Source organism: Panicum virgatum, chromosome 9N, assembly GCF_016808335.1.
Source record: "Panicum virgatum strain AP13 chromosome 9N, P.virgatum_v5, whole genome shotgun sequence".
Classification (NCBI taxonomy): domain Eukaryota; kingdom Viridiplantae; phylum Streptophyta; class Magnoliopsida; order Poales; family Poaceae; genus Panicum; species Panicum virgatum.
In genome coordinates, this window is record NC_053153.1 from 71,559,266 (window position 1) to 71,577,759 (window position 18,494).

At 49.6% G+C, this 18,494-nt stretch overlaps 3 protein-coding genes across 5 annotated transcripts; 2 read left to right on the forward strand and 1 right to left on the reverse strand.

Annotated features, from left to right (window-relative positions):
• Positions 1 to 1,546: 1,546 nt before the first annotated feature.
• On the forward strand, positions 1,547 to 3,417 carry LOC120693049 (geraniol 8-hydroxylase-like). Its single transcript, XM_039976447.1, has 2 exons — positions 1,547 to 2,443; positions 2,660 to 3,417. Exons 1-2 carry the CDS (start codon positions 1,556 to 1,558, stop codon positions 3,263 to 3,265), a joined length of 1,494 nt encoding a protein of 497 aa, XP_039832381.1. The 5' UTR covers positions 1,547 to 1,555; the 3' UTR covers positions 3,266 to 3,417.
• Positions 3,418 to 5,235: 1,818 nt separating this feature from the next.
• Positions 5,236 to 12,526, forward strand: LOC120687943 (autophagy-related protein 9-like). Of its 2 annotated transcripts, none has more exons than XM_039970037.1 (10): positions 5,236 to 5,464; positions 6,178 to 6,811; positions 6,903 to 7,223; positions 7,885 to 8,107; positions 8,282 to 8,461; positions 9,087 to 9,293; positions 10,043 to 10,120; positions 10,197 to 10,267; positions 10,364 to 10,474; positions 11,346 to 12,246. In XM_039970037.1, the coding sequence occupies exons 2-10, from the start codon at positions 6,237 to 6,239 to the stop codon at positions 12,244 to 12,246; spliced, it is 2,667 nt and encodes an 888-aa protein (XP_039825971.1). In that variant the 5' UTR covers positions 5,236 to 5,464; positions 6,178 to 6,236. The 2 variants fall into 2 exon arrangements, with proteins under 2 accessions (XP_039825971.1, XP_039825970.1); XM_039970036.1 differs by having other exon boundaries at positions 5,238 to 5,460; positions 11,346 to 12,526.
• A 2,439-nt stretch (positions 12,527 to 14,965) lies between these two features.
• Positions 14,966 to 17,999, reverse strand: LOC120691981 (ACT domain-containing protein ACR8-like). 2 transcript variants are annotated; one of them, XM_039975188.1, is made up of 4 exons: positions 17,413 to 17,999; positions 16,490 to 17,306; positions 15,815 to 15,919; positions 14,966 to 15,594 (listed from the first exon to the last, which is right to left on the reverse strand). In XM_039975188.1, the coding sequence occupies exons 1-4, from the start codon at positions 17,472 to 17,474 to the stop codon at positions 15,235 to 15,237; spliced, it is 1,344 nt and encodes a 447-aa protein (XP_039831122.1). In that variant the 5' UTR covers positions 17,475 to 17,999; the 3' UTR covers positions 14,966 to 15,234. The 2 variants fall into 2 exon arrangements, with proteins under 2 accessions (XP_039831122.1, XP_039831123.1); XM_039975189.1 differs by having other exon boundaries at positions 14,966 to 15,591; positions 17,413 to 17,994.
• Between the last annotated feature and the right edge of the window lie 495 nt (positions 18,000 to 18,494).

Consider the following 18,494-nt stretch of genomic DNA (forward strand, 5'->3'; position numbering starts at 1 on the left):
GGCGTATAAATTCAGATGCCAGAATACCAGATGGAGATTGAAATTTGGCTGTTGAATAATTGTTGATTATTTGTGTAATAAGCTGTCACCGTTGTCAGTTTGCCTTGTTCTGTAATGTGTCGACGGATTCCAGTTTCTGCATGTGACTGTTGAATTTGCTTGCGGTTTGTGCATGCTCGTTGCATGCGACAGCATGATGGTGCATGTTGGCGGCTTGAATAAACTATTGTGCATACAAGCATTTAATGTGTCCGACGGCCTGAAAATTTTTGCCAACTAAACGCTTTCAGCAATGCAACCCATACAGTAATTTTGAACACTACAGGTCCAACCTGACATACCTTACCTTTTTGACCTCAACCCAAAATATTTTGGGAACTAAACACTGCCTAAACAAGTTGTGGCAGGTTTTGCTGTTATTCGTCATGGCCGGATTACGCTCACGAATACACTGTTTCGACGTGTGTGATTGTAAAAGGCCAAGTTGGTGGTTCCAAGGAGCTCCAACTTACTCTGACTCACTATGAGCTAATAGAAGTGATTTACTAGCTAAAAGTGATTCTACATGATTCTCTAATATTAACTCAACTTCTTCCAACTCCATCCTTAATTTATTTAAAAAATTACATTATAGAATTAGCATAGAATCTCTTTTTTTTAAAAAAAATTATTGAGGTTGTCTTATATTCAGGGGAGAAGATGTTCTAGGAGCTCCGCTCGACATAAAATTTGTACTCAGACATCTCTAGAAGAGAATCTTACATGCATGAAGTACTAAATAAAAGTCTATTGACAAAGCCTCTTCACGGATGAGTATAACTTTTCACGACGAATATAACGACGGTAATTAATTGATGATCGGCTACAGTAATACTAAAGTATAATCATTTTCTAATCGTACGGTCAAAGACCTCATTAAATTCTTCATGGTTCCTAGCGTACGGTTTGTGGAGTTGATTTTATAAATTAATTTTATTTAATACCTTTAATTAGCAATCAAAGTGCGTTTTAGGATCTACTAGGACCAAATGAAACGGGGCCAATCAGTCGCAGTCAGGAGTAACCTCAAGCAGCTACCAACGGTTGAAACGGGCCCAATCAGTCGCGGTCAGGAGTAACCTCAAGCCGCTAGAACCGGTCCAAAGACGGCAACGCGAGGAATCGCCCGGTAAACTCCGACCAGAATAAACTCTGAGAAAACAAAGAAAGACGTGTCTATTGCACTTACCACACCGTCACATAGGCCATACCTTCTACAGTTCTACTCTCTCCGTCCAAATTATAAATCATTCTAAAAATCTTAGAGAGTCAAATCATTTCAAAGTTTGATCAAAATTCTAAAGAGAAATACAAAGATTTATGACATCAAATCGATATATTATACAAATATAACTAAGAAAGAATCTAATGATACTTAATTGATATCGTAAATGTTATTATTTTATTATATAAATTTAGTCAAACTAAAAATTTTGACTCTCCAAAATTGTCGGAATGACTTATAATTTGGAACGAGGAGTAGTAATCTACACGTGCTAGTGCTACGGCGGTCACCATGGAGCTCCTTGTCTACGCAACATGCGCCATTCTCGCCGTTTCCTCCCTGTACCTCCTGTGCCTCATCGCCGGCGGCCGCCGCAACCTGCCTCCGGGCCCCCGCCCGCTGCCTGTCGTCGGCAACCTCCTGGACCTCGGCGCCCACCCGCACCGCTCCCTCGAGCGCCTCGCGGCGCGCCACGGCCCGCTCATGGCGCTCCGCCTCGGCGCGGTCACCACGGTCGTCGCCTCCTCCGCGGACGCCGCCCGCGACGTCCTCCAGCGCCACGACGCCGCCCTCTCGTCGCGCTCCGTCCCGGACGCCGCCCGCGCGTGCGCGCACGACGAGCACTCCGTGGGCTGGCTCCCGCCGGGGAGCCCCCGGTGGCGCGCCCTGCGCAAGGTGTGCTCCGCGGAGCTCTTCGCGCCGCGCCGCCTCGACGAGCACCAGCCGCTCCGCCGCGACAAGGTGCGGCGGCTCGCGTCCCACGTGGCCCGGCTGTCGCGCGAGGGCGCGCCCGTCGACGTCGGCCGCGCCGCCTTCACGACCGTGCTGAACGTGCTGTCATGCGCCATCTTCTCCGCCGATCTCGCGGACCTCGACGACCGCTATGCGTCGGGGGCGTTCAAGGGCGTGATCGAGGAGTTCACGGTGGCCGTCGGAGTGCCGAATGTGTCGGACTTCTTCCCCGTGTTTGCGCCGCTGGACCCGCAGCGCCTGAGGGCGCGCATCGGGAGGGTGTTCGACAAGTTGCACGCCATCTTCGACGAGCAGATCGAGCGGCGCATGCAGGAGCGCGCCGCCGGGGAGCCCCCCAAGAACGACTTCCTGGACTTGCTGCTTGACTACCGCGGCGCGGAGGATGGCCGGGGCTTCGATCGGCGGACGCTGCTCTCATTGCTTACGGTATCGTGTTTTTTACGGTGCTGCATCTTCGGAATTTTTGCACGATATTTCGACCCCATATATGGTCTGACTAATTCTACATCGAATTTTTTTAGATCAAGCTAGGATAAAGTTTCGGCCTGAACGTCTATAAAGCCAAAATAACACAAATGCAGTTAGACTGCCAGCAAATGCCAAATGCCAATTAAATCGCTCATTATTCCGATATTTCTTCAGGATTTGTTCAGTGCCGGCAGTGACACAAGCGCGGCAACGGTGGAGTGGGCAATGGCCGAGCTGTTACAGAACCCTTCATCAATGGCGAAGTCTCGTGACGAGCTCGCACAGGTGATGGGCGCCAAACAAGAGATCGAGGAATCGGACCATGGGAAGCTCAAGTACCTCCAGGCCGTCGTGAAGGAGACGTTCCGCCTCCACCCTCCCGCGCCGCTCCTGCTGCCCCGCCAGGCCGAGGCGGCGACGGAGGTCCGAGGCTACACGGTGCCCAGGGGTGCGCGCGTCCTGGTGAACGTGTGGGCGATCGGGCAGGACCCTGAGCTGTGGGCCGAGCCGGAGAAGTTCGTGCCGGAGAGGTTCTTGGAGAAGGAGATGGACTTCCGCGGCAAGGACTTTGAGCTGCTGCCGTTTGGGTCCGGACGGCGGATCTGCCCCGGGATGCCGCTGGCTGATCGTATGGTGCATCTGATGCTCGCGACCTTGCTGCACCGGTTCGAGTGGAGGCTTCCGGCAGATGTCGAGAAGAATGGGGTAGACCTGTCCGCGAATTTTGGGATGATACTTGGGTTGGCTACACCTCTTCAGGCAATAGCTAAACCAATTTGAGTCTTTCTAGCCACGCATTACGGTAGTATTCAAACACTGACGACCTAGAATGTATAAATTATGTGCCACAAAATTGATGACCATCATGCTTGTATTCGATGTACTACTTGCTAATGAGGAAAAATTATGGTCAAAGTTTATTTACGCAATCATTGAATACAAGGTGTCACACACGTTACTGCGAGACAAGATGTCGTAGAAGCGTGTTGACGTCGCTGCCAAGTAGGCCCAAACTCCAGTTCTTCTTCTTCATCGTGCAGCGGCAGCCGAAGTTCGGGGGGAGGGGGGGTGGGCGGCTGCGATGGCCTTAGAAAGGGATTGGGGCGGTAGGGAAGACCGGCGCCGGAGGCAGGTTGAACGGCGGCGGGAGCCGCCGTTTGTCAATGATGGGGTAGACAACCGATGGGTCAGAACTAGGATGGAGTCGTACCAGCTCGATAGCGGTAGTGGGTTGCAGGAATGTGTCTCTGGCAGTGGCCGCCGCCGGAGACGAGGAAGGTTGACGGCAGCGGGGGCATGAACCGTCGTGGACCTTCTATGATGTGACTGCATGTAGTCGCGTGCGTTGCTGTTAGCCCCCATGATGGTGGGGTTGTAGCGGCGAGGCTATTTATCGCGCGAGCGGCTGTCAGCCGAGGCATCGCATAAGCGCCCCCGCCCCTGTTCATCTTCTTCCCCGAGCCAGGGGAGGGGGAAGTGGCCGCCAACGAGCCAGATGAGGGGAATGGGTGGCTAGTGAGGGGTTGGAGGTGGGCGGGGTGGCAGTCGGCGACGTCGCCGGCGACCGGGTTGGTGGCGGGAGGCGGCTGAGGTTATGATTCTGGGTTGCTGGGGTGGGAGGCTCCATGGCCACTAGACCTAGAGGAGGGCCCGACGGCGCGGGAGGGGCGCCGATCAGGCGGGGCTGGACACCTGATTAGCGTGGCAGCGGATGACGTGGCCAGGCGAGGAGAAAGCCGCGCGGCGCGACAGCGAGCTCGGTTAGCGTGGCGGCGGTGGAGGGCGGCGGCGGAGGCGCCGGGAGCAGCGCTGGAGCCGAGGGAGGTGGGGGAGGCGGGGGAGGAGAGGGTGGAGTGGAGGAAGAAGGAGGACCTCAGCCTTCTACGATGAGATGAGATCGCTCCAAACCGCAGAATGTGATATATAGACCTCCCGGTTGCAGTGTGGTTGATGCAGGAGGTGTTCAGTTACGTCGCTTGTATTATGGAGGCGTAAACAGGCCACATTGTTCAACTTCAGACGGCCTCAATAACCGGCCCGTATAATGCTTGTACTGGTTGGGCTTTCGAGCCCAGCCGTTCACCGCTCAGTGTGTGTGGTCGGCTGGCTGGCTGCTGGATGCATCTACCGGCCGCGCTGGTGGACTGGTGGCAGTGGTACCGGCGTACCGCCGCTGCCGCCGGCTGCCAGGCTCGATCCACCGTGGGAGGCGGCGCCGTGGTACGCCGCGCAGCATTGCGTGGCGCGCGCTTGCCGGTGACGAGGGGGACACGAATAGTGGACACGTCTAGGCTGCCAAGCGCGCACGCGCCCCCACGTGTAGACGCCGTGGTTAACCATGCCGTATGGTTTATTGTGCTCTCCGCTCTCCGAACAACTATCGTGCCACTAAAGATGTTTCCGCGGCCTTGGAATTTTATCATGTCACCACACGACACGACCACCGCCATCCTTCGAATCTCTTTCGTCAAAAGAAGTGAACGTTGACGTGCACCTTCTTTTTCTGGCAAAACGTTGACGTGCAATCTGTACATCCTCGCTCACAGTTTTTTCTATCTAAAAGCAGGTAATTTATTAAACTAAAAGCCCTCTGGGCTCTCGTCACAAATGACAGTGCTTAACAGAATAATACCAAAATAACAGTGAATGAGTGGGGCCCGATGCGGCAGCCCTTGCGACTCCCGATTCCTTGGCGATTAACGCAACACAAAACCCGCGGATAAACGGAACGAACCAAACGATCCCCCTCCCCGATCCCGTCACGTCTCCTGAGACGCACGCCCTCCCTCGCCTCCCTTGCCTTGCCGTCCCCCTCGTCTTCCTTCCCCCTCGCGCGATTTCCCCACCTCTCCTAACCCCAGCGCCGGCGCCGCCCGCAGTCCACCGCCAGTCATCTGCTCACGCGGAGCCTCCAGTCCCCCGCGCGCCTCCCCCGACCATCGCGCTCGCGCCCGGCGATCGCCGGAGCTCCCCAGGTCGGTGCAGCTCCTCTCTCTCTCCCTCCCTCTTCGCGTAGATTTTGTTTTTTGACGATTCTGCGCGTAGATTGGCAACTAGTTCGATTCGTTTGCCGAGTTCCGCGATGGTTGGCGGAGAACTCTGGTTGTTGAATCGGTCTTGTGTTGTGTGGGTGGGGTGGGCTAGAGAGTAGAGGCTTCTCTGGAAGTTAGCTCGCAACCTGTTGGTTAGCTGCTTAACCTTGTGGTCCGGGACACCGAATTGGCGAATTGCTTTTCGTGGATGTGACGTGGGGGTGCGGAGGGAGATATGTGTTGTGCAATTACGTTTGGGCTGTTTTGTGTCACTGGGGAGTTGATTGATCAATTCATCAATACACAGGAACTTGAGGATTGTTTAGTTTTGGGCTGCAATTATTGCTGCTTGCAGTTCCAGAGGATAAACTGGTAGATATTTAGTGCTTGATGTAGGAAAATTACATCTGCTCCGAGATGGCGGCTACAAGTAGTATTTTCAATTTGGTTTTAATGCCTTCCAAATGTAGCTGCTTAAGCTCGTTCGGGACTTAGTTTTGTCATGTCTACTGATCCAAATAGTAATGCCTTTATGTTATGCATAGTTTGTCCAGTTTGGAGCTTTTGTCATATTTGTGAGTTCGGCGTTGAATTTATTGCACTTCAACTTCATGGAAAATGGTGGTATGCAAACTATGGATAATTTGTTTTTACATGTAGGTGCATACGTCTGGCATGGCAAGGGAGTTATCAACTGCCCCTGCCTTCTGTTTTCATGAATGATGTCCTTCCTTTCGAAGGACACACATGCACAAACAAGATTTAACTGGCCATGGAGAAGCCAATCCCCATTGTCAGCACAACTACTTGTTGATATTCCACCTGAAGTAGAGTTGTCGGACTACCGACGGTTGCCGAGTTCTGGAAGTGAGAGCCCGTCAGGACTTCTCCATGGTGAAGGCTTCAAGGAAGAACCGATTCCTGACTTGGATATTTTCTTTGAAAGGCTTTATGAATATTTCTGCGCAAAAGGGCTCAGGTGTATTATTACCAAATGGATAATAGAGATCCTCAATGTACTTTTTATGGTATGCTGTATTGGATTTTTCTTCTTATTTGTTGATTGGGATACCCTTATTCATTTGAAATGCGGTGTGGAGGCACTTGAATCTGGGGAGAAACCATGTGATCTGATGAAGGTCATTAAGCATGACCCATTAGTCCCCTTCACATTGCCCAAAATGATAACTGTTGGTTCAATGGTCATATTGACAAGCTATGGACTTACCAACTTCCTCAAGTTCTTTGTACAGTTAAGAAGTACACTCAATGTTCGTCAATTCTACTATGACAGGTAACCTTTCTGCTTATGTATTTCATGTTTAAGTTTTTTTTTTTTAGCTCAGAGCACTGACTTCACCTATATTATGTGTACCTTCATGCAGGCTTAAGGTCAATGACCTTGAGATCCAGACCATATCATGGCCCAGAATAATCGAGAAGGCTGTCCTGCTCCAGAAATCTCATAAACTTTGTGTTGTTAGGGATCTCTCAGAGCATGATATTATCATGAGAATCATGAGGAAAGAAAATTATTTGATTGGGATGGTGAATAAGGGCATTCTTTCATTTCCAATTCGTTCTTATGTGCCTGGAGCTGGTCCAACTGTCAGATCACATCAGCATGACAGGAGAAACCATTTAATACTTCCCAAGGCCCTTGAATGGACCTTAAATTGGTGCATCTTCCAAAGTATGTTTGATAGGTAAGGCAGTCCATAGCTCTCATCTGTAACTACTTACGACCACTGGAATTTCTTTTTCCAGCTATAGTTGGCTAAAATACTTCAGTCTCTACATTACCAAGCTATGTGTTTGTTTTTTACATGCTACTCTTTCTTTGGCTATGAGCTCAGCCCAGATAGGCTGTCAAGCTGCTGCTTTAGCACATAGCTGCATTAGATGGATGATATAAATCAACTAACTGTTGATGCAATCTTTATTATTTTACCTTTTTTATTTAATACTGGTGACACTTTGTATAAAAAAAAGAACTATCGATATAACTCTTACTAGTGCAGTGTGCATTGCTAAATTTTAGAACAATCTGGACTAATACATTTTCTAGGTTACCAGATATAAATTCTCATTACTTTCATTAGATTGAATAATCCATAATGGAATCATAGAGGGATCCCACTTCCCCACATAATGAATCTCTTCTAGCAGATCATGTGGGGAGTTTACATGTTAGTACCTAGAGTCTTCCCCAACCTCCAATACAATCCATGTAGCTTTCTACCAAGCATTCATATATTGTTTTGGGATGGTTCAAAACATGTAGCTTACTATATTGTTCTATTTTGCTAGGCTTTGATCCCTTCTCATTGTTAATTTTTTACTGAATATCCATTCTCATTTTTTCAGTAAATTTTGCGTACGGAAAGAGTTTTTGACAAGCCCAGATGTGTTGAAAAAGCGACTTATATTTGTTGGCGTTGCAATGCTTATCCTGTCACCCTGCCTTGTGATATTTCCATTGGTGTACGTCATTCTAAGACACGCTGAAGAAATTTATAATCACCCCAGTACAGCATCATCTAGGCGATGGTCAAACTTATCAAGGTGGATCTTTAGGGAGTATAATGAGGTAGCATATTCTCAGAACTCATTATTCCCTTTACCGTCACTGTAGTTGCAACAAATTATCTAAATGAATCTTTGATCACTCCAGCTCCCCATTCTTAATTTCTGTCGCGCAATTTCATAGTATATGCGCACATTGTTTTCCTGATCTAAAAATTATTGATTACAATTATTTCAGGTTGATCATTTCTTCAGACACAGAATGAACAACAGTGCTGTGCATTCTTTAAATTACTTGAAGCAATTTCCAACCCCACTGGTTTCCATCGTGGCAAAATTTGTATCTTTTGTTTCTGGTGGCTTGGCTGGTGCTCTAATAATCATTGGATTTGTGGGTGAATCTATTCTCGAGGGACATGTAAGCCCTATGTTTTGAACTGTTGCTTTGACTAAATTGCAAATGCCCCTCTATAAGTCACTTCAAGTGCAGATACCTCCCTGCAAGTAAATATCTGCGTTTATTAAAAAAAAAACTCGACCTGCGGGTGGTAAGAGAGCCCCCGGGCATTTTGCTAAGAAGACCTTCTCACACAGGTCGAGAAAACCCCCGAACCCCTGCCCCACCCTTACACAACGGCACCGTTTCCACGGGGAGTCGAACCCAGGACCTGAGGAGTGCTACTAGAGCCACCTAACCAATTCAAAGGCGAAAGTGAAGCAGAGGGTGTGGGAGGATCTGACTAAATGAATCATTTGATCTAGTGGACTTAAGTGCACAGTTATAACCTTCCTCATCCCCACCTTTCTATGCTGCCAACAAGCGCGGAACACTTGAGGTCGCAACTTGATATGGCATGAAGTTAGAATTTCACATATGGTGATAAATGCAACAATTTTACTTGTAGGGGAGTGTTACTTGAAGTCACTTGTAGAGGGGTATATGCAACTCGATGTGACTTGTATGGGTGTTTGCATTGCCCTTTATATTTGGTTGGTACCTGCATCTTATTCGCCTTGTAAAATCTAATGTGTCACTTTTGTAGATTTTTGGAAGAAACCTGCTCTGGTATACCATTGTTTTTGGAGCAATAGCAGCTGTGAGTCGAAAAGTAGTGGCAGATGAGCTTCAAGTAATTGATCCAGAAGGGGCTATGTGCCTCGCTGTTCATCAAACACATTACATGCCAAAGTGGTGGCGTGGTAAAGAGAGCAGCGAACTTGTGCGAAGAGAATATGACACATTATTTCCGGTAACTAATTCAGCTCTAGTATTTCATTTCACATAGTTGGCGTAAAATTGTTCATATGCCATATTTTACCAACAGGCCAAGATACCAAAAAAAAAATCCTGCATGCCATACAGTTTGGCTTTAAAATGCTGGTGTTCCAATCCATCCATTTATTTGTATCCAGTGCTCCTTTGAAATTCCCCATGCCACTGTCATACTAAAAGAAGTTATTCTCAACTTCTTTTTCTACTACCCATTCAATTTTATAAGGCGTATGTTCATGGAAAAGGTCACGCTTCCTAGCTTTTGACCAATGATTAATCTAATTATATGGAAGTTCAGTGTACATAAATCTAGATTCGTAGTCCAGACTCCATAGTACTTTTAGTGTGATATTGATTTGGTAATAATCAGCTATACTGTAGGATATTTATTTGTCAAATTATGCTTATGATGATTTTCCCAGACCAAGCTATGCCTTACTAAATGGAGTACTTATTTTTATACTAGGGTACTACTAGTGGGCAAAAGGCAGTTTGGATCTATGCTAGGAAGTAGAAACTTTTTTAGATAGCTATGTAGATCCACAGAACTCAAGTAAAATGCTTTGTTTCATAGTTAGAAATGTTAGACATCTGTATCTTACATTAAGGTCTTGGATGGCTCTACTTATATGGCGTATGTTTTACATCATGGGTATAAATATATCGGTTATGCGGTTTGCTTCTATTATATGGCACTAAGAATTGACTTGAGAATTTATGATGCAGTATACTATAATTATGCTACTTGAGGAGATGGCCTCCATTTTCATCACTCCTTACTTGCTCATTTTTGAGGTACCAAAGGTAGTGTTCTAAACTAACTCAACAGTGGTTTCCATTCAAACCTTGATTATTGACATTTGTGAATTCTTATCCACAGCGAGTTGATGACATTCTACACTTCATCTCAGACTTCACAATTTATGTAGATGGAGTGGGAGATGTATGCAGGTTCTCTGCTGCTGTTTCTTTTCTTAGTTTCTTAGCCCTTATTATTGTTTCGGCCTTTGCAATACTTAACATTGCTATTTCTCTATCTTTCAATAGCCTAAGCTTGTTTGACTTCAAAAGACATGGAAATAGAAACTATGGGTCACCATTCAATGGTCTTAAAAGCCTCAGAAGCTCTCAAGGGAAAATGGAGAAATCATTCTTAAGGTACATGCAGTTTCAAGTATTATTTATATTTTTTACTAGCCATGTAATGTGGCTTATCACAAATGCATCCTATGTGCTGTCAAGGGTTGATTAGATGGCTTGGAGAGCTTGAGTACTTCAATTCTTGCTCTGAAGTTCTTGTCTTCTGTTATTGTAGTTGAATGCCATGCTTGCAAGATTATATCTAACCACATGAACTATGCATTAGCGCCTGAAAAATACGTACCATCTAAAATGCTGAAAATTATTAGGGTTTAGGAAATGGGCTTTCGGAAATACGTAAACAATTTGGAAAGGGGCTTTAGGAAATAAATTATTAGGGTTTAATTGAAATGTAAACTAAATGCTGAAAATTCCTAGAACATTCCGCCTCTTCCAAACATTCCTTAATATGGGTATTTGGTGGAAAATGTTGCCTAGAAAAATAAAAGCATCCAGTATATTTTTTAGAGTGCTTAATCTTAAGCATGGCCTAGAGCAGTAACCTTTTTATGCCTTTAATCATTACTGGCTTGTTGATACTAGATGTAGCAGATTATAGGTGCTGACAAATTTTTAGCACTTACCAGAAGTTATTCTAAGCGAGAGAGATTCGTTCTATAGATACAGTGAAATATAAGCAACGATGAAAGATATATCAAGCACCATTCTATTTGTCCCACTCTGTGTACGGTACACTGGATTTGGTTGCTGCCATCAGGCCTGAACTGCACATTTACATTTTTCCACTATCCTTTAGAGAATGGCATCTCTGGGAGGTTGAGATCAGAATAGGTTACCTGTACTCAACTGTTCAAACCAGATTTTGTGTTTGCATTGCAAAACCAGGAGCAGCATATGAATTCTAACTGTATGACATGATTGTATTCAGTTTTCAGAGTGTCTACCCATCATGGGAGCCAAATGCTGATGGTAAGCAATTCTTATCTATCCTCCAAAAGTTCAAGGAAAGGCAAATACGTCAGCAAGCTCTTGCACAATATCAAGCAATGGAGGCTTCAGGCTTTGTGGCAGGCACTAGAAGTGAAACCTTCCAACTACTCCAAAGTGGTATCCATGGCCATGCTGAGGCCACCCTGCCTCCTGTTTATGACTTGGGCCCCTTGGGATTGCTTGACACAGACCAAAGAACTCATCCATATATCCTGGACTGGTATTATACGTGCCATCCACCACACTCAGATGCAGCTGAAACTCCCCAATTTGAGCAAGCATTCCCTGAGACTGGTGTGAGCACAAGTCCACCAGCAAGGGAAACATCTGAAATTGAAGAAGCCGGAAACTGGGAATATGAGTCGTACGAAAGAGTTAGGAGTCATCTAGGGGCATCGACATCAAGTGCTCTGTTCCAGAATGCTCCAGTGAAGCACCGTGATATAGAAGAGAACTCTAATAGCCATTGGTGGGATCATGCCACTACATATTCTGGCGGTCCGCAAGGCAGCTTCCTTGAGCCTCCAGAATTTGGAAATCGATACATGTCAGACCCTCATTACAGGAAGCACAGCGGAGGTAGTATATCAGAGGGGAGTACAGAGGATCTGGAGCAGAGCAATAGCAGAACCGGCAGCGGTGGCTGGAGAAGCCCTCATGCCTTGTCCAAGACAAGGTACATGGACGGCTCTGACATTGAGGAAGGGTTGAGCCTGCACTTCGCTGATGATGCCCATCATAAGGATGAAGATGATCGACACCTGGTTGCCGATCATCAGAACCCCACGCTAGCTGGCCTTCATGTAAGAATAATACCTAGAAGCAGTGACCCTGTGTAAGATGGTTAAACTCACAGGATTAGTTAATGCTTGTGTGCGCTTGCAATTCGTTGTGTGAATCACATCAGAAACAAAAAGGGCACGTCTCGCTCATAAACTGGCAAAACAGCCACAGATTCTTTTGTACAGTACATGTCAGTATATAGTGTCGTCCTGCTCTGTTTAGGGTGGGGATGATCAAACATTCATTTACAAGTTAGAACGCGTGCTTGGATGCTGAAACACAAGTGCTGTAACATTGGTGATCATTCGTCACTTGGTGTAGCTCTTTCAAGTTGCATCGATTGAAATATGGAACTTGTAAGCTGGGAATTACTACCCATTATATACTGGCGACCTGGCGTAGCTTCAACGTCGTAGATCTACATACAGCTATGCAGACACGGACTCCTGAGCCGATCAGCTGCGAATCCTGTGGGAATGCGATGCCGGAATGGGGGTAGCTTCGGCAGCAGGTAGAGGCATCGAGCGAACCAATTGCTTTGGCCTGCGCCTCTGCCATGAAGTCCCTGGCACGGTGGTGATTCTGCCCTCCTGAGAGCCAGACAAGGAGCTGACAGCTTTAGCTTGCTTATCGAAGCCATCAAGAATTCGAGATCGTCGTCCTTACAAACGAGGCCGTTTTGATAGGTAAGAAAGTAGGTTTCGTACGCACGCAACATATATATAGACGATACCAAACCCTTGCAGCTATATAAACAGACAGGCTGGACCAGTGGGACACTGGACTTGCGGGGCAGACCAGCGACAAGAACGAAAGGGACCTTATCTTCGAATTGCTACCCACGTTGCTAACTGTTCAGGGTCCAAAACTGCACTGCTGTAGATCTCCAAAGACAGTCTAGAAAAATCTGGCGAAACTTTTTTATTCCGGTTTGATGGAACTTTGATATAAATCCATGGGTGAAGCCAGCAAACAAGGCCGCCGGGGTCATCTCCATTACACGATGGGGTCGACGACAATGGTGAGCGGTACTTCTCCATTGAACTGGCACTACTTTGCCCAATGGCGAAGCTGGGCTCCGCCCTGTACAAATCATTAAAGTTTAGCTAAAAGAAAAGTATGCTTGGCGTTTCAAACAAAGAAACAGCTTGTTTTCACCATGTTTTCTAAAAGGCAGGTAAGCTCGAGTGGCGGGAGGATAGCATAAACTCTTTTGGGTTAGAAGGACTAGCACATGTCATTAAGCCTGTTAAAATCCTGCTCATGAGGACGGCAGGCTTACGATCTCCACTTCAGTACTGCTGTGCTGGCTGCGGGGGCTAGTGGTTGCCGAGGCCCATTCCAAGGCGTCCTTGCACCCAGTTGTCCACTTGGCGTTGATTAATGGCGATGGCGGTCGTAGCCGCCCCGTCACAAGCACACCAAACCGAACCCACATTCACACAGGATGGTTTCCCGCACGTTTTGCTCCCCCACCCATGGGCTCCACTCCACGCCTCCACCGCACCGCAACGAACCCATGGCCCGATCGTCCCGAGGAGATCGCAGCCGCGCCACGGTGTCCGGGCGGGCAGGTATCGTACCGGTGGCGCCTTCGAGAACCGAGAGGGGAAAAAGGATAAAAAAAAACCGACAGGGGAGGGCGGCGAAAATTCGTGAGAGCGATATGCATATGCCGGCCGACCCAGTAGTGTGCAAGGTTTCTTTATTGAGGGGACAGGGCGAGCCGTGAGCCCGTGAGCACATATGTCACTGCAGGGGGACACCTCAGAGCCCGTTTAGTTACAAAAAATTTTTGCCTAATTTTTAGACACATGTATGGAGTATTAAATATAATTAAAAAATAAAATTAATTGCACAGTTTAGATGTACACGACGAAACGAATTTTTTGATCTTAATTAGTGCATGATTAGCCATAAGTGCTACAGTAACCAACATGTGCGAATAATGCGGTCAAAGACTTCAAAAGATTCGTCTCGCGGTTTCCAAGCGAATTTTAAAATTAATTTTTAATTAGTGTTCAAGAATCTCTCTCGACATCTGATCAAACATTTGATGTGATTTTTGTAAAAAAAAAATTCATCAACTAAACACCCCGCCAGGGATCCATTGGTCTGCAGCGTCTGCTTGATCAACGGAATTTCCAATGCGGCTGTAGGAAGTCAAAACGGTTTTATTTTGAGCTGACAGCGAAATGATGTCGGTAACTACGTTGAAAATGGCTCCCCGGAGAGAAAACTGTGCTTGAGCTGATGATTTTGTAGACCAATTTGGGGTTCTTGTGCGAGGCTTTTGACGAGGGCGGTTTGCTTGCTGAAAGTTCAAGCGAAATTTGTCAAATTCAACTGTCATGCTCGGCTGATTATCCTGTTGTGTGACCTCAATTTTTTGACCTTTTTTTTTATGTGCATAGGCAAACTTTAGTATTGTTACGATTACTCTTTCTATATGGCCATGTGGCAGCATCTTTAAAATTACGTGAATCAAGTTCACAGTTTCACATGAGATCCTCACTAGCATGGCTTTTTAAGGTTCGAACGAGGATCTTTGCTCTTTTTTTCTTGCTAAAAACTTGACCTGGGGGATGGCTTATGATGGTCCCACCGTGTTTCATTAAGAGGAGGGCTCTCTTTTTGGTTGCATAATAGCAGAACAAAGATTCATGATGCTGACTAGTTGGGTAATACATATAGTCAACACAAATACTTTAATATCTTAGAACAGAGCTCCATTGGCTATTTGTTTTCTGCCCTATCTCATATACTGTAGCAACAGGGGGGAAAATTGATGTATTATATTTCACCCGTCTGTCTATTTTCATGTAAAAGGAACATTGATGCATGGTCCCACAGAGGCCCCAAGCTGTTGCCGACCAGCAACTTTTAAAGCTTTTCCTTTCTACTACTACTATGTACACGTGGCAACGAAAGCTAGAAACGGCAAATTAAACTCCTACTCTATTTACAAACTAACCCATGCACGATCCCATATTTACACAAGGGTCCCACCGGGGGCACACGCCGCTCCCCCGTTGATCACGTCCTCACGAGCAGGATCTTATGAGGCCAAGGCTGACCAGGTTCTTCTTCACGAGGCTTCCCAGCGAGAAGATCCCCGCGCCGCCGCCGCGGCCCGCGTCGCCCTCCGTGGAGCACAGGCGCGGCCACCGCTCCTCGTCCACCCGGAGGCTCTCCGTGCCGATCCTCTGGATCACGTCGTCGATGGTCTTGGGGTCCGCCGGCCGGCCGGCCACGTCGGTGACGTGGAACACGTTCATGGCCATGTCGCCCCTGGTGTGGATCTCGGCGTGCGTGACCGAGAGGCTGTTCTCCCGGAACACGCGCGTGACGTAGGCGAGCAGCCCGCGGCGGTCGGTGATGCGCAGCTCCAGCCTCACGCCCTGCTGCAAGACAGAGGATCCGCAGCGTTAGAAAGGCCGCGGCTGGGATTTCCGCCGAACACATGGCGGTGAAGTGGAAAGTTGGGCACACAACGAAAGAGACTTTTGCTGCGGCTACTAGTCCGTAGTAGTGTGAAGATGGGAGGAATCCGGAATCGTGTGCTTTTTGCCGCGGTGGCGCGGCACGGAGGGAAAGGAAGGGAGATATTCAGCGATCACGCACCTCGGATGTGCGCCTCTCGATGGCCGCTTGCAAGCATTGGATCACGCGCCGCCTCTCAGCCAACGAGCTGATTGGCCGCCCGTCCAACCGCCGGATGTAGAACTCCTGCCGCCAAACCAAGCAACGGTTTATCAAACCGACTCAAATTCAGAGACAAAAATGAATGAATTCAACACCCGTGCATAGTTCACTGTCTGAATTCAATCGGTAGCAATTCAATTTTGATGGCAGAATAATGTAACAATGTAAATGGGACTAATCTACTACTCCTTCCATTTTATTTGACCTGACGGACAAGTCCCAGAAAATTCAGTGAAAGGAATTTTCATGAACAAGAGCCATCAAAATATAGTCTGACCTTATTAACTTCAAGCTCACACAAGAATCACAATCACGGCAAACAAAAGGTAAAAGTTGGGTAAAAGTGAGTGAGAAAAAAATTGCAAGGAAGGCCATACCCCTAACGCAATCTGTCACCCATGGAAACGTCGAGATTCATGAGAAGCACTCCAACCCAAGAACTCCAGAGGATGGAGAAATTGGTAATAGCGGCCCTAAATAGGCGAAGAGAATTCGGGGGATACATGTCAAGGGCTCCAAATGTGTAGCCCCAACCTGCTTCACCCAAAAAAACCTTTGCGGATCAATCGAGAAAGAAACGGCTAGAAGCCTCACCTGCTGCGCGTGATCGCCGTCGGTGTCGAACGTGCCATGGTACACCACGTAATCCAAGTCCGTCAATGTGCAGACAACGTCGAAGAGAAGCTTGGGCCGGTCGCGGCAGCTCACGGTGACCACCGAGTACCCCCTCTCCCCCCAATCCTGCACGGCGACCGCCGTCGTCGTGGGCTGCTCCGCCTGGTCGGCGCGGCTCCCGGCCTCCCCGTCCTCGTTGAGCAGCTGGTGGAGCCGCCGGTCCAGGTTGACGGCCGCGGAGTCGGCGAGGACCGTCCTGGCGCCGCGCGCGCCGCCGCGGAGGACGTGCCTGAGCCTGGACTCGACGCGCCTGACCCGCGCCGCGTCGTCGATGGGCGCGCCCGTCTCCTCGTCGCGCACGAACACAAGCGCGGCGACGCGGCCGCCGTGCGTCCACGCCCTGGCGTCGACGATGCCGCAGCGGAGGTCGTGCAGCACGGCGAAGACCTCGGAGAGGAGGCCCGGGCGGTCGGCGCCGACGAGCTCGAGCAGGGTGTGCGCCCCCGCCGCCGCCCCGGCTGCGGGCGGCGTGCGCGGCGGCAATGCGTCGGCGGAGAGCGAGGACTCGAGGCGCGCCCGCAGCGCGTCGGCGTCGGCCACCTTGCGCCCCGTGGCGTCGGTGACGCGGAAGACGTCCATGAACCACCGCCCGTCGTCGGAGGAGATGTAGCCCTTGCGGACGCAGACGCCGTGATCCGAGAGCGCCGCCACCGCCTCCAGCAGCACGCCGTGCTTCCGCGCGCTGTGCACCTGCACCAGCGTCGCCGTCTCGCACACGCCGTTGTCCACCGCCACCCTGCGCGTCGCCGACCGATCACCGACCGCCCCACCCGAACGAAATGCCCCAAGAACAAGAACCGCTGCAAAAGGGGGCAAATTCCCCACACCCACCCTCCCCTTACCTCGGGGTGTTCATGTGGCGCACGAAGAGCTCGTACACCTCGGAGGGATGGCACCGCTCCATCGCCGGAACCCTCCTCCTCCTCCTCGCCTCGGCCTCTCCTCCCCTCCGCTCCGCTTCAGTTTCCCGGGCTCTCGCGTTCGCGTCGCGACGGTTCCCTTTCCCGCGGGGGCGTGCGTTTCTTTCCTCCTGGGCAGGGCAGCGCAGCGCTGGCGGAGATTTCGGTTCGGTCTGGGGGGTGGGGGTGGGGGTGGGATCGTAAATCTGGTTGGGGATTGGGGCCACGGAGCGTCGCGCTGGTTCAAAATTGGGTGCGGGAACGGTGGGATTTCGCTTCGGACTGTGCTGGCTCTTGCTGGCTGCGGCCTCGGCCTGCCTGTGCGCGCGCGCGGGCGTCTGGGGATGGCTGGCCGGGGTTGTCTGGGTCAGCGCCCGTCTAAAATGGGGGACGAGCTCGAGACCGGGCGATTTCACGCGATCCCTGCCACGGATCGCTGCGTGGGTTCGGCCCGGCCCCGGGCTCCGGAGTCAAACGGCGGTCGCGGGCGACGACCGGGCAAACGGAACGGTATGCGCTTGGACTACTGGAGTTGGACCCAACGGGTCGGGTTGCAATTCTTTTTTATTATTTTGAGCCACCACTAGTACTAGTTGTAGCCTAGGAGGCCAGGCTACATCTACACTACGGAGGACTGGAGGAGCCGAGGAGGAGACGCTCAAATGCTCTTGCTGCCCGCTGCCGTGTGCTCATGCCGCCGTTCGCCGTGGGTGGGCAGAATGGGACGGAGGATGGGGGATCGCCGCGCCCCGGGCCCACGCGTGGTCGCCCCCAGGCACCTGGCAGCCTGGCGCGCCCACGCGCGGGCGCCCCCCGCCTTTTCCACAGATTCTTTCGTGCGCCCGGTCGCACGGGTACAGCGGTCGCTTGCTCCGGCACTCTACCACGCTCCCTGTCTGTTACTGGTTTTAGCAATCGCCAGTTTCCGCTCGGCGTGCTCACCGGCGAGTCGGCGATGACGACGGGCGTACGGGGCGCGTCGCGAGGGCACGGAACGCGCACCGGCTTTCGGCGGGACGACCGGA

Coding starts and splice junctions, on each gene's coding strand:
- LOC120687943 (XM_039970037.1), top strand. CDS start 6,237: ATGATGTCCTTCCTTTCGAAGGACACACATGCACAAACAAGATTTAAC. Junction 10,268..10,363: donor GGAGTGGGAGATGTATGCAG/GTTCTCTGCTGC, acceptor ATCTTTCAATAG/CCTAAGCTTGTTTGACTTCA. Junction 10,475..11,345: donor ATGGAGAAATCATTCTTAAG/GTACATGCAGTT, acceptor GATTGTATTCAG/TTTTCAGAGTGTCTACCCAT.
- LOC120691981 (XM_039975188.1), bottom strand. CDS start 17,474: ATGGAGCGGTGCCATCCCTCCGAGGTGTACGAGCTCTTCGTGCGCCAC. Junction 15,920..16,489: donor ACGGCGATCACGCGCAGCAG/GTGAGGCTTCTA, acceptor GTTTGGCGGCAG/GAGTTCTACATCCGGCGGTT. Junction 15,595..15,814: donor TCGAGAGGCGCACATCCGAG/GTGCGTGATCGC, acceptor TCTGTCTTGCAG/CAGGGCGTGAGGCTGGAGCT.
- LOC120693049 (XM_039976447.1), top strand. CDS start 1,556: ATGGAGCTCCTTGTCTACGCAACATGCGCCATTCTCGCCGTTTCCTCC. Junction 2,444..2,659: donor CGCTGCTCTCATTGCTTACG/GTATCGTGTTTT, acceptor ATATTTCTTCAG/GATTTGTTCAGTGCCGGCAG.